This window comes from Lygodium microphyllum, chromosome 16, assembly GCF_053477565.2.
Source record: "Lygodium microphyllum isolate KBCC chromosome 16, Lygodium_microphyllum_v1.1.10, whole genome shotgun sequence".
NCBI lineage: Eukaryota > Viridiplantae > Streptophyta > Polypodiopsida > Schizaeales > Lygodiaceae > Lygodium > Lygodium microphyllum.
Window position 1 is genome coordinate 91,260,595 of NC_141150.1, and position 15,296 is coordinate 91,275,890.

General features: G+C 38.6%; 1 protein-coding gene across 1 annotated transcript in view; it reads right to left on the reverse strand.

Moving 5' to 3' along the window:
* Positions 1–14,632: 14,632 nt before the first annotated feature.
* LOC148023110 (uncharacterized) overlaps positions 14,633–15,296 on the reverse strand; it is a 28,563-nt gene continuing 27,899 nt past the window's right edge. Inside the window, exons 2-3 of the mRNA XM_087695314.1 lie at positions 14,783–14,884; positions 14,633–14,689 (exon numbers count right to left, since the gene is read on the reverse strand). Of these exons, the coding sequence (XP_087551440.1) occupies positions 14,633–14,689; positions 14,783–14,884 (159 nt within the window). The remainder of the gene's footprint in view (positions 14,690–14,782; positions 14,885–15,296) is intronic.

The following is a 15,296-nucleotide window of genomic DNA, read 5'->3' on the forward strand; positions in this document are numbered from 1 at the left end:
AGGGAATCTTTTGTTTCATCCCACTCGATGAGACCTCTACATTTCAAGAACTCTTGTTTCCTATAGCGTGGAAAGAAATTCAAATTCTTGGCATCTCCTACATGGGAGAGAAAATAAGAGATAAGAACTCCAAAGTATCCTATCCTAGATCCATTGTATCCAGGCATGAAGCCAAAAACTCTTACAGCTTCTTCCTTCTCCACCAAAATTATCTTGTCTGAACCTCTATTGAAAGCTTGGGATCCAATCACCTTGGACATAGCTTTCAAAGCCATTATTGGTAAGCTTGGAGATATTGACAACCTCCTATGATAAATTGCAACTGTTTGATTATTTAAGCTTCCAGTATAATGACCAAGGCCTTGACTTTTGCCAAGCTTCAATGGCCTTGAGCCCTTGGCTCTTCCAAGAAAGTTGTCTGCATCTTTAATTTCTATATGCACAATAAACCACAATAGTATAAGATGTCAGTAGATAAATATCCAAAATTATTTGTATATAATGCATAACATACTCTAATATAAATCACAATGGATATCTTAGAATTATCTTTCATACCTTAGGGTTTTCACCTTCTATAAGAAGACTATCATCGTATAGATTTATTAAGCTTTTTGGTTTCTTCTCTAATGGAGACTTCAATTTTTTTTCATACCCCATGTTATCAATACCAAGTCTCTATTGAATTTGTAAGTACTCTTCCTCTGAAGGTATCCCCCCCTTTTCATATTCCATGATCTGATTAATACAAGAATGCAAGGCTACAGAACTGCCTTGAAAATTCTCTCCCTCAACATCAAGAGTTGCTAGCAATTCCTCTTCATAACCTATAAAATTCTTATCATTTTAATCCCATGCAGCAAGGATTGCCAAGCAGTAATCTTCTCTAAGATCAAAAAGGTATTGAATATCATTTAGCAATACATGTCTCTTTTTGTTGATGAGATAACTAGGAAATGTTGGGACACATTCAAGAGGACCTATTTCAATCTATGCACTCAACTCTATCTCCTTTCCTTCCACTTTTGTAATGTTCTCACTTTCAAACAAAGCAACATCAAATCCCTACACTAACTAGTTCTCAATATCCTCCTAAAACATTTCACCCTTCTCTTCAACTTCTTTGTCTTTTCACGCAATATCCTCCATCTTCTTCTCTTGTATTGTATTTGAAGAACAACTATCCATATATTGAAGATATACAAGAAATCCAACATCCTTCTGTACAAGAAGACATTATTGCTGATTCTGATGAAAAGGGCAATCCGCTTTCCACGTCTTGAATTCTTTATCAATAAGGCTAAACCTTGTTTGTAAAGTTGTTCTAGCATCATTAGAAGCTTCCATTATATTGCTATAATGGACAAATCCCTCAATCTCTAGGCCTTCCACATGTCTATTATAAAACACCTTAAAATCCTTCAGTTTATCTTCAAGATCCTTCAAAAGCTCTTCCAAATCAAAGGGAACATTGAGCATATCTCCGATGTAAATAAATCCAGATGAATTTTCAGTTGCATGAAGAAAATCAAACAGCTTTTCATCACATGTGACCTCCGAATCCTCCTCCTCCAATCCCTCTAATGAAAACTTCCTTTTAGTCATCCTAATTACTCACAAAAGAAAATCCAGAAAACAAAAATAAGGGTCATAATATACAAATCCACATTTGCTCATATGCAGTAGACCAAAGAAAGATTGCCAAGAAAATTAAGGAAATACAAGATGAAAGAAATGAATTAAAACTTTATGCAGCAGAGAAAGCATGCAATTCCAAGTCTTATCGATCAAAATTTGTTTAACATTTTCGACTCTTGAAACTCAAAAATAATTATTCAAACCGCCCTCATAGTTCACAAAACTACGTTTCACACCACTTATTTAAAAAAACTTGACGAATTCACATTTTATACATCTGAAAATGTTGAACAAAACAATGCCTCAAGAACATCAAAACCCCATCGTTTTACATGTTTACCAGACCAAGATGAAAGAAATGAATTAAAACTTTATGAAACAAATAAAGCATGAAATTCCAAGTTTCACCAATCAAACTTTTTTTAACATTTTCGACTCATGAAATGCGAAAACAATGATTCAGACCACCTCACAGTTCACAAAATCACGTTTCACACATAACTTATAAAAAAATTTGACGAATTCGCGTTTTATACATCCAGAAAATTTGAACAAAATAATGTCTCAAGAACATCAAAACCCCATCGTTTTACATGTTTACCAAACCAATATTTCTAGAAAAATAAAGTAAAACCAATACAGAATTCTAAGTCCTTGATGTATCTTTCTCCTTTTAAACCAACTAACATCTTCAATGCCTCAAAATTCAAAATTACAGAGAAAATTATTAAGAAAAATGTGATACTTGATAATTGTAGGCCTTGCTCTTGAGAATAAATGGTTTCTTGTAAGCATATGCTTGGTTTGGCTTGTGATGCTTATGAGATAAAAAGCTGGTCAAAGACAAGACAAAATACGTGAAAGAAATAGTAACCAAGATCCAAACTTGAGTGTTCATATATATATATATATATATATATATATATATATATATATATATATATATATATATATATATATATATATATATATATATGCCAACAGTCACTGCATGTTTGATCAAAAAGTACGATACACTAATTCAGAGGACATATGCTTAAAATGAAAAATGAAAAGGAAAAAACTTAAAAATCAAAGCTATAAAAGTGCTATCATGCCGAAAAAGTAATTGACACGTGGCACAACTTCCCAGGAAAAACAGTCTTCGATCGCACGTGTGAAATTAAGTATGCATTACAACAGCCACACGTGTAAACCAACATCGTTATAAACCAAATTTCTGAACCACAAAAGAGTTTTTTCAAAGACAAAACCCTCTCTATGCTCAACCACACCAATCGCAGTATAAAATTATTCTTCCATGCAAGGGTACCAAAGAAGGTTTCATCGACAGCATATGCACTCAACACTCAAGAATATAAGTTTTTTTCTAAAATATGATTAAGTTCTGAATCACTTGAACACTCCTACTAAATCATCCCCAAAAATACCAAACATATGAAACACGATGAGTACTAGGTTTCTCTTGTCTACATGAGGCCTCTTCGCGTTTCAAACTAAGGCCTACAAGTTTCTATTGTAACATGGGTGCTAGGTTTCTTTTGTCCATTAAATCCATACTTAGATTTCATGTGTTGCAGGTTATAGAACTTTGAATCTCTTTTAAGTTTCATAAATTATAGAACTTCAAGCTTCAAGTAAATAACTAAGTTGAAATGAAAGAATCTCTTAATCTTTCAAATGCATGTGTGTCTGTTGGAAAAACATATACTACAAAGTCGAAATTTAAAAAAATTATCTATCAAGAAGGATAAAGATGTTTAGGGTAAATAATTTTGCCCAAAAGTAGTCTAAAGGATGATTTGATTCTCCTAGAAGGTTAAAGGTAAAGATACCTCGTAGAATAGATTAGTTGAACATGACTAGGATTGCCATGTTTTTCATGTGATGTATGAAACACAAATGATGTTATGTTCTTTTTTCCAAGTAAGGCCATATTGCATTTCATCCGACTTGAGCCTGCATTGTTCCCCTTGTGCCGTATGAAACGTGATATGATGTTGAGTTCCCTCTGTTTTCAAGGCCTACTTGCATTTCATACGTCTTCATACCATTTTATTGAGATTGTATTTAGACTTTGTGTTTATTGTTTGCATGTTGCTTCGTGATTGTAGATATATTGATATGAGAGATTTGGATATCTTTCCTAATTTGTTAGTATTATTTGTTTTTTTGGATATTTCAAATGGCTAGAAATAAGTCCACTGCAAGAAAGCAGAAAGTTGATCCTAGAGGTCTTGCTTCAAAGATACATGAGACCTCCAAGCCTTCCAAACTTTCAAGGAAACCAAAGCCAAGAAGAAGGTTCTCACAACGTGCGAGGTACCTTAAGGAGATTAGAAGTACAATAATGAAGGCTCTGAATAATGCAATTCTAAAAATTTCTTTTTAGAGGCTTGTCAGAGAAATCTGCGACAAGCATAGTCTATAGAGTTTTAGATGGACTAGGGCGCAGGTCTCAACTGTATTCAAGAGGCTACATAGGATTTTTTAATTGAGCTTTTCCAAGATTCTTATATTTGTGCGGCTCATGTACATAGGCTTATGCTTATGGATAAAGACATGATTATACTTATATTTTTGCGGCTCATGTACATAGGCTTATGCTTATGGATAAAGACATGATTATTCTCAAGAAATTGAGATACAGGTTTTCAAAGGTCCTTGAGCTAGTCCCTCTTTCTGATGTTAAGGCTTTCAATATTTTAAATGTGCCTCTGTATAGAAAGAAGAAAAATGATACTGATCTGAAGGTTGAAGATGTTACGCATGAAAAGGACACAAGACAACATGAGAAAGAGAAAAAAGCCACGATAGAGCAAGGAGATAAGTGGAGGGAGTTTAAAAGAAAGAAGGAATAAGAAAATGAAGCACAAAAACTCCCATCTTTTGAAGAGGAGTTATCTACCCTTCTTGAAAGGGCTGACCCTAAGGGCTTTAATGTTTCTTGCTTTTTACCTTGCTGATATTAACAAGAGATCTGATATGATATTTTTGGACTCTGATTGTGTTCAAATTCTCCAAAATAAAGTGAGAGAAGTAAATGACTCGATTCTTCTTGTTGGGATGAGGTATAGTTTACTAAAATTTGTTTAAACTCACCATTTTTTCTAGCAATAGACTTTCATGTTGATACTTACTATCTCCATTCCTTTGCTAGGTGTGTAATGCATGAGCTCCCCTTCGATATACAACAAAAGATTGAGGTTCTTGATCCATCCATCTCATACTATATGAGGAGTGAGCTTGATGCAAGTGCTTTTGACCATTGGTTCAATTCAATTGACTTTGAATATTTGGAGCTTCTTCTAATTCCATACAATGAAAAGTAAGTAATTTGATACTTTTTAAGATTTTATGAGATCTTGCTTTGCTAGATTATTGAAATGTTTTTTTTTTCAATTCTCATTGGAGCCTTAATGGAATAGACTATGTGGAGAGGCAATGTTTCCTCATCAATTCTATAAAAGGAAGCCATGAAAATGCCAAGTTGTAAGTTATATAATCTAGGGTCTCCTTGATATTTTGATCTTTTTGTTGCAGGTAATCTAAATATTTTGATCTTTCTTTTGTAATAACTCTAAATTTTATTGCCTTTTTGGTACAAAGTTTGCCAAAGATTGATTGAAGTGCTAGAGAAAGGCCTCCCATGCCTTCCGACTTACTTGCAACAATGCAATATAGACAAGTTGCGGTAAGTTCTTGATTAATATGGTTGGAACATACTAAGAAAATTTATTCTAAAAACTACTATAAACAAGTTACTCTTGTTGATTGCAGTGTCCTCATCAGGATTATAGTTACTCTTGTGGCTGGAGAGTAATTGTAAATGCCAAAAGATTGGTTCAGTTTATTTATCTCAATGATGATAAACTTATAAAGGTAATGTAAAACATACTAAACTTTAAGATAGAGTTTTATTGAAAATAGTCCATTGTAAAAAATAACAATGAACTAAAAATATTTTTTTACAAATGTATGACAGTTTACAAGGGATTGCTATACAAGTGAGCACATTTGGTATATAAGAGCAAAGCTCTTGAACTACATAATGATCAATTGTATACAATCGACAAGAAGTGGGGGCTTGGACATTGAAGAAGAGGAGGTGCATGTAGCTACAGCGGGTGAAGCTATGCCTTCAACAACCAAAGCATCAAAGATAGGCAAAAGGACTCCTAGAAAGGATATTCCTTCTCAAAAAAGTAGCTTTGCCTCAAATTGTAAGCCCTTGTGTATAAGTCATGGAGATGGCTGACAAAGATTTGTGCATATATTTTATATTGATAGTAAAGAGATCTTTTCTTCAATATCCTTGCATTGTATATTCTCTCTCTCCTCGCTGATATTTGTAAAAAAATATATGTTACAAATGTCTATTAATCAAGAAGTGAAATCAAATATACACCTAAATGAATATAATATGAAATAAAAACTTACTCGTTTGTTATTAAGTTGAAACACAAATGAGTATGGTAGTTCAATATCTTCATTTTGTAAATCCATTATTGACCCCAGAGCTAATATAAAAAGCGTTGGGCTTGACAAATAAAGTAGAGAGAAAGTCAAAGAGAGACATATACGTCCTACTAGGAATGGACAAGGTAAAGGTCCACAGCAATGACGGCATCAGCTTGGCAGATATTCCGAATCCCGAAATCCAACTCCAAGCTAAGATGGTGCACACGTTGTTCTCTAGTCAGAGATATAACACAATCATGAGCCGCATTAATGTCCCCTTGTTAGAGAGCATTGCAACATGGTTGCTAGATGAGGTGAACCTCAACGATTTTGTGAGAAAGACCATCGAGACCTCGACAAAGGCTTTGGCAACAGGAGGATATCCCACTGGAGGAGAATCCCCTGCCACCAAGGCTAAAAGGAAAGCTTCATCTTCAAAGGCCTCAACCATTGGATTCAGTGGGGTCCTTACCGCCATCATCAGATAAGCCTTGGGGCAAGGGTGGCAGGAAGGAGGAGAAGGAGTTGATGAGACACCAAGCAAGTCACCGCCTCACCAGAACAAGAGGCACACTCCAGTGAAAGGACGTTGAGTGAGGAGGAAGAAAACAAGGAACAAGAGGAGCAATCTAGCCGGGGAGAGGCTAAGAAGATGAAGAAGAAAATCGCACAAGAAAAATAAGAAAATGAGAGGAGGAAAAAAGAGAAGACGGACTTACAAAAGGCTCGTAGGGATTCCAAAAAGGCCGAGGAGGAAAAAAAGAGAAAGCAAGAAGAGGAGGAGGAGGAGTTGAGAAGAAAGGAGAAGGAAGACATAGCCCTTGCAACACACAGGTCTATTGAGCAGTAGTCCAAGTAGGACGAGCTAGAGCCCATGAGCCTGCTTAGAGATGAAGGGCCAAGCTCAAGTGCCCACGTACTAAAAGGCTTGCCACCTGCAATGCAAGAAGGAAAGCGCAAGGCCCCAATCACCCCCATTCCTACTCTCCTGGTGCCTGCCACTACCACCACCATGTCCACACCTAGTTCTACGACCCAAGTGAATGGCAGAAACCTAATGGCTTGGGTCCAATACTTTGTAAATAAGAAAATGAGCCAATGAACAAGAGAAGGGACCCCTCTGGCAGGAACCAAAAGACCAGCAGTCAGTAAATGCCGACGAGCCTAGACAAGACCCGAGGAGGCAAAAGGTGGCAACCTCCACAACCTTGGTCAGCTGTAGAGTACGATGAATATATCAAGGAGCTTCTCTCTCAACTAGAGAAAGCCAAGGATGAGAAAAAAATCACAGTGACAAAGCTAGAAGTAGAAAAGGAGGCCATGGCTACATTCCAGTTGGAGAAAACCCGCCAAATAGCCATGGCCCAAAGGGAGATCGGTGAGCTCAAAGAACAGCTCCAAGCTAAAGACGAAGTGGAAGCCGAATGGCAGGCAAAATTGGGCGAAGAAACCAAAGCCATAAAGCACTTGCGAAGACATAATGAAGAGATCGTAGGGCTATGAGGATTTGCAAGCCGAAATGGAAAATATCAGTAAAGCCACGGAGGAACTAGAGGCACTGAGGGAGGAAAGAACATACAAGTACGAAAAAGAAGTGGAGAAATTGACACAAGAGGCAGCCTCAACACAGGAAGAGCAACAAAGAATGAAAAGGGAAATGGAAGATCAGGAACAGAGGCTAACAGTGCTAGCTCAGAGGTAGCGGGAAAGCCTCGAGGAGATGACAAAAAGGGCAGACAAATGGGCAGCCCATAATGAAAGACGAATCAAAGTCTTGGCACACTATCTGGCTCGGGCTGAAAAAGATAAAGTACTAGCTGAAAGTCGAGCAAAGGGTGCCCAAGTGGGCTTCGAAACTCAGCAACATGCCTTTCTCAATGCACTACTCGACATTACCCAGATGGAGGAAAGGGAGGCCGTTGAAACCATTAAGAAAAAACTGCAGATTGCATGCAAGGCCTTGAGAGCAAGCCTACAGATGCCGTCGTAACCTGTGGGAATCAGCCTGACCCTGGAAGAGCAACAAAGATACCTACTATTGGCAAGTCTGACCCCATAGGAAATAGATGCATTGGGTTTGTGGAAGGAGTCCAACGGGAAGCTCAACAAGGAGATGAGGCTGGCCCAAGCTTTGAGATGGGGCCCCATGAAGAAGAAATGCCCCCACATCCTCCCTCCCCACCACGGCTAGAAGACCAACAAAAAATGGACACATCTTAAGAAAGAAGGGCCGCACTCAAGGAGAAAAGAAAACAGATGGTGGAGGAAGCAAGGAGAAGGCTGAATGCCAAACCAATACAAGTGCCACCCGTGCCTATTCTAGTGAGCGAGGATACTATCCCAGCAAGCTTCCACTCTAATTTGGTGATCTGGGAACAACATGAGACCTCTAAAAATCCCTTCGACCTGAACTTCCAATTCTCCGCTAACTTGCGTAGGATTTTACTAATCAAGGTGGTAAAAGAGGTAATTGACATCGAAAGAAGGCTCGAGGAAAAATGGCTTATGGAGAGAGAACAGAACCTCACCCTCTAGGATATAGAGGATGCAAAATTTTGGCAGGACAAGATTATTAAGGCCCCGAGATCAGTGCCAGGCTATGAGTATAACCTACATGGAGGAGGCACCTTTGTGACATAAATATAGACACTTGGGGGCTTTCTACAACACCCTCCCATTCGAACGCAACAACCCAACATTCAAGCTATACCTCGAAAGAATGGGAGTGGATTTTGACCCCAATGTCCACGGCCGGTATGATGTCCCCGTGATCTACAACGCAACCTATACTACGTCGGAGAAGGCCCTTATCTTCACCCCAAAAAATCTGGGTGACTCTATAGTCCATTTTGTAGATGAATTCTCCTCGTGCCCCAACCCTGCATTCATTACTACATGTAATTACCTTAGGCTACTTAAAATACTACTTAGGCAAAATCCCACTCCACAAGAATGCAACCTTCCACCCCTTTACTTTGATCCCAATGCCATAGAAAATTGCGCCTTGGTGTTGACCTTCTCTCTTCGTTTTGTTTATCCCTTCTAGAAGATATGAATTATAGTCGCTTTACGCATTGCAATCATCCATTTCTCTCTACCACCACTCTATGCAAGTCTGCCTGAATCTCAAAGGGTACTTGTTGCAGAGTTGGCAATTCCTAAATAAGTCTCTTAGGTCCCCCTTCTCCACCCCACTCGGACAACAAAGCTTAGCTCTCGTCTTGCCTATGTAATTTTTTTTTTTTTAAGATGAACGCGAAAGAGAAAGAAATAAAGAAAGAAAGAAAAACAAAGCAAAGATGAAAAGCTAAGAAATCACAACGAACAGCAATTTACATCACATAAGCCACAGTCACTGCACCTAGGGGTTCTCAAGTTAGGTGCATCCGGTGGCTTTGATTGGCGACCGGCTCTATCCCTAACCCCCTAGCCTCATTTTGATTCCCCACTTCATGCTTAGGGCACATCAAGGGCAAAACATACCTAGGGAGATAACACTCACTTATGGTTATGCCTATGCTTAGACCTATCACCCTAAGCTACACGCACCACATCTCCCTTAGGCACAAACTGGGTTCTCAAGTGTGGGACAACACCGTAGGCTTACTTGGGTTCACGACCCAAATCCCAGTTCCACTAGCACGAGCACAATGCACCACGTGGAAATCTAGACATTGCCCCTAGGTAGCGCACTTCTTTTCTTTTCAAATACAAACAAAGACAATAAACCACCAACTTTGGAAGCCTCGTCATTCACTCCAACCATTCTCGACCTCCACCATCTCAACATTTTGATTAGCCTCTCTACAACAACTAATCCCTGCACGGCCCCACCCCACCATCATCAACTCACCCACCACCCTTTTAGATCACCGAACCCTCATCAACATAGACACGAAAGTGCCATGGGACTGGCACTCATCTAGAAAGGGAGTAATGTTAACCCTAGTTTGAGACGGAGAAAGAGAAGTCCAAAGAAATCCAAGAAAACTCCAGAAGTCAAAGAAGTCCAAGAAAAATCCATATGCTGACACAAAGGAAGTGGGAAGGGAAACAGCCAAAAGCATAAGGGCAGCCTCAAAAGCTAAGCCAAAGGCAAAAGCACATTTTTAAATGCAAGTCGCCCATAAAACTTTTGTTAAAGAGCGCTAGGCTCCCTCCTGTGCAAATTGTAAAGGATAGAAGGGCATAGGTAAAGAGAAAGAGCAACTAGAAGGGAATCGAAAAAGAGAACCTTGCCATGATGGCCAATCATGTAAAAAAGGAGATGGATGCCCAAAAAGATAAGGACTTTGTATATAAACTCAAAAGTGAATGAGAAGCTCATTCTTGGATGTGTGGCAAAGTGGACTCTTTTTCTTCTCTCCTTCTCTTCTCTTGCTTGCTTGCTTGTGAGTGCTTGAGGGAGGGAGTGTGAGTGAGTGAGGGAGTGAGTGTGTGAGGATGAGGAATCTCGGAGGTGAAGCCCTCCACCATCTCCTCTCTTCTTCTCTTCTCTTCTCTCGTCTCGCACATGGCTATGGAGGATGGAGCTTGGAGGAAGAGGCTTGAGGATTCTTGAGCTTGCATCACGAATCGTGGAGCTATCGGAGTGCTCGAGAGAGGAAGCAACTCAATCAGGTATCAAGGTAATCTCACTATTCTCGTAGAGAGGGATAGCACGTTGGCTATGTGAGAGGTAGCCATTAGTGCTAGCTTGAAATGCTTGAAGGAATAAGTGGTCTATAGGTCTTGGCAGTTGAGCGAGAGCTCCCTTTACATTCAGCATGAGTGGTCATATGATTAGATGCACCTAAATCAACATACCATGCATAATCATGTGTCTCCTTTCTTGTAACAGCATTCATCATATGTTGCATAACAAACTATCACTCATTTTTTTCTTCATTCTATTGTGAAGACGGTGCATAGTTTCCTTATGCAATTGACCACTACAAATATCATCATTCTTAGCATAACAATGGGCTACAATAGGACATGTTTTTTCACAATAATGATAAACAATACCAAAATTGCTAGAACCTCAATCAACTATTCACCTCTTCCTTTAGAGCTTCCCCTACCTCTAAAGTTGCCACAAACTCCTAAAACCTACATATCACCAAACTACTTATTTAACATGTTTTACTGGTTATTACCAACACATCCCATACCACGACCTCTTAAAGAGGATCTACCACGTCCACTTCTTGAACTGGAGTAGAATGCTTGGACATGTTCGCCACTTCTTTCAATGTATTCTTGCATGTTGATCTCTTAGTGAACATGAGAGAGAGACCAACTCATCAAAAATTGAAAACAGCTTTTGTACATACACAGAAATGACAAATGATTTCTAGCTCTTCTCATTATTAAGGCCACCTAAGGTAGATGAAACCAAATCATCATCATCAAGCATTGCATCAATAGTTCCTAAGATATCTACAATTGTTCTCACTTTCAAAACATACTCATTTACAAGCATCTTCCCTTTCTTCAAAGTATTCATCTCTTGCTTCAGTTGAATCTTCCATGCCTTTATATTTACTAAAAACATGTTCTCAAAAATTGTCCAAGATGCATATAAAGTTTCTGTTTTCTTTTTACATCACAATATCATATAATGCAAATAGTTAATACTTTTATATTTTCCATTCCATTCTTTCTATGTCTCTAATTCTTCTACAATAGCAATGTCACTCAACTCTGGCTCCTTTTCTTCATGTGAAATAAACTCAAAGAGACCTTTTCCAATAAGGAATTCAAAGTGGGAGAATCCATGGAAGGACCTTAATAGATCCATCAAGGAAGAAGCCACAAAAGTGTCCATATAATCAAAGATGTGTACAATGGTTTAACCTCTCCCTTTTATCCCTAACCCTAATCCTCTAGGTTTAATATTGTGGCATGCCCTAGAATACCTCTAAAATAATTATGCTACAACATGCAATTATGGTGGTGTGGGAGTGGTCCAACAATGGTGGTGGCAAGGGTATAGCCAACTATCGTCCTCGGATTCAAAGGCAACTGTGGTAGATGACACAACATGTGGGTAGGACTCATAGGAAAATGGCAAGAAATGAGTCAATTGGTAGCCGTAACACTTTTTTTTTAGATTTCCAATGTGAATGCCATCAAGGATGATCAATGGGTTATAGAGAATAGGGTTGGTCAAAAAGGGGCTACCCACTGAGCTAGCACAAGGCATTGTCATCATTCACTATGCTGGTAGAGTTGGCACTAGGCATTGTCATTAGGTAAATAGCCACCATAGTTTTAAGAGGGTGTTACCACTTGATCTATTAGGGTGTAGAGGGGCCTTATTAAACAACCATTTTTTCTATAAGGAAAGGAAGCAACATATTAAACCAAGGCTCTAGCCAATGATGGTGGATTGGGGATTGTGCATGGAGAGGATGTGGTGTCACTACCACTTGTGGCATTGGCCAGAATGGTCTAAACAATAGTGGGGAGGTAATTCATGCCTCCACTAGGTAGCAACAATAGGGTTGCAATTGTCATATACTAATTGCTTTTCCACCATTGAGTCACTTTGATTTTATTTAAAGTGATAAAATATATAATGGAGAGGGGCTTTATATAATCCACCTCCCCCAAATTTCAAAATGTTGCACGTATTTTCTTCCTTTTTTCTTTTTTCTTTTTTGAAAGTAAGCTATAAGCTTTAGCTTTTGTTAGCTCTACTTTTTCTTTTTAAAAGATTTAGCTATAAGCTTTGCTTTTATTACTTATTGTCAAGTTGCAATATTAGGAGCCATAAAATTTTGGTAAGAGGCTGAGATAGTGATAAGAGTAATTTCCAACATTAGTTTTAGCTTTCCATCAATGACAGAAGCAAATCGACAGTGGCGAGCACATCACCCCTCATGGGCATTGAGATGGTAGTGCCATTAGGCATATATTCTCCATACACGAGGAAGACATAGTTAAGATTTTGCAATCTAGAGAGTATAATGACTTCACTTTTACCAACCCTACTATCCATTAGGCTATCCATTCTCCCAACCCAACGAAGATACAATCTAGCTTGGGTAGTCTAGAGAATCTTATGACTTCTTCTTTACTAGCTTCAACTTACATGATAGCATCAATGGTGCTGCTTACATGCCTCAGTAGCCTCAGCAAGCACGACAGCATTTGGATAGGTCATGGGTGATATATCGGCAAATGGCAAGCAAGCGAAGCATTTGTAGGTGGGCCACACACACACATATGGAGAGGAATAGCAATAATAACAAGAGTGAGATGTAAGAAGGTTTGATGTGGAAGTAGGTCCCATTGCTTTTCTTATCGGATCCCTAATTAGACCTAGGGAGGTTTAGTATGTGTAAACTCTCTCTATCACGTGCATTCAAGGACCATTTAAAAATGATCCTTATCTATGAATTTTTTTCTAAGTAAAGCACACCCTTATTTTATTCATTATGTGAATAACGCCTATATATAGCACCTTTCTATATGTAAAAAATGATGTTTCGAAAATCCCTTCTTTTGAACCCACGTAATATGCTCATATATTTATGAGTGGTCCCCCCTCTCATGGCCCGAGCAAGTATTTGGATCCCCTATCAGAGCCTAACTGAAACCATCACCATGTATCATCAAGCAATGGCAACATAAGGTCTAATAAGGATAGCAACCATTCTTTATCATCCACCTTCATGTCTGGTGTACCTCAAACAATCATGAACATCTATCATAGCATGTGCCTAGCCTTAATGGATTTTTTAGAGAAGCCAACACACTTCAAGTAGTCATGTACCTTAGATTCCAATAGCCTTCGTCAAGTAAGCTCTCCATCGGAATCCTAGTAAAACCTCCTCATGTGCACAAGGGGGGAAGAGAAAGAGAGAGAGAGAGAGAGACACACACACACACACACACACAGAATAGGGGAAAGAGAAGAGAGGGAGAGAGAAAATGGAAGACAAGGAGAAGAGAGAATTTGATAGAGAGAGAGAGAGAGAGATTACAAGATACAAGCCATATACCAATGTCTAAAGTGCAAAAATATTCATCTAAAAATTTGTCCCTGTTGTCATCAAAAACATCGATATACACATCTCTATAGATCCATAACTAATAGCAATCTTTTCGATGTATTTATCGATGCTAATAGCAATGCATGCAGTAAATTAGTGACACATAATGATAATTATAGAGAAAAAAATTAGGTGGAAGGGCATGCTGCCCTACCGGCTTCCACCAGTACCATGTGCTGAACAATGTTCCATAAAGCAATTGTAAATTGGCAATCATCATGGAGACATATGCATCATGAGATGCTAGAAAAAAATAGTCGTTGATTCAATATTCAAATAAGTACCACATTGATGATGACAACTCATAAAACTGCATGGAACAATTAAGAAGAGAGTCCAAAATAAACAGGAAAATATATCTATATATATCACAATATGCGAGTCCATACAAAGGATGAGAAATATATTCAATGAATGCTACATGAAAAAAGCCTACATGGATCACATGCCAAAAATGGAAAGAATGTGCACTCCAAGATTCCAAGCAACTACTATACCTTCTCACCATCTGAGAGCTCGTGCCAATATAATGGAGCGTCGAATGGACTCTGTAATATTATAAACAGCTAGAGATTAATCCATAATGCATAATACATCACAAAAAAACTAACAACCGAAAACAAGAAAGAGGCATGACTTACTGGGCCATTGCATGCATGCAATGCATCGATGAGTATAGTGAGACCATGTCTCTCTGCATACCAAGTCTCCAAACCTATAGGATCACGGTTTGTGATGGAGTGCTGCAAAGAAAACAAAGTAGCATTGTTAGAAATAAGGTTATTAATAAAAGTGGTATTCCAAATAAGAAAGTGAGAACAACCAAAAGAAAGCTGACAAAATCCTCCAAATAAGTTCTATGGCCACCACTCCCCAAATTATGCACAACCCCTACCTCTAATTGTACCTTCACTGCATCCCCTTGTTGTTGCATCATCCTAGAGAGTCTATGGCCTCCTCCTTGAGTCTCCGCCAATCCTCTATGTCCAACCACTCAAGCTTTAAAGTGCCTCTCTTGATTGCCTTGCTCACATTTGATCATCTATGTGATATGTATGTATACATACAGTTCATCATCCATCCTATGGAAAACCTCTCTGTCATCATAGATATGAGGAACTCCTCATGCAAGGATGCTACCACATAGTCCTTGCT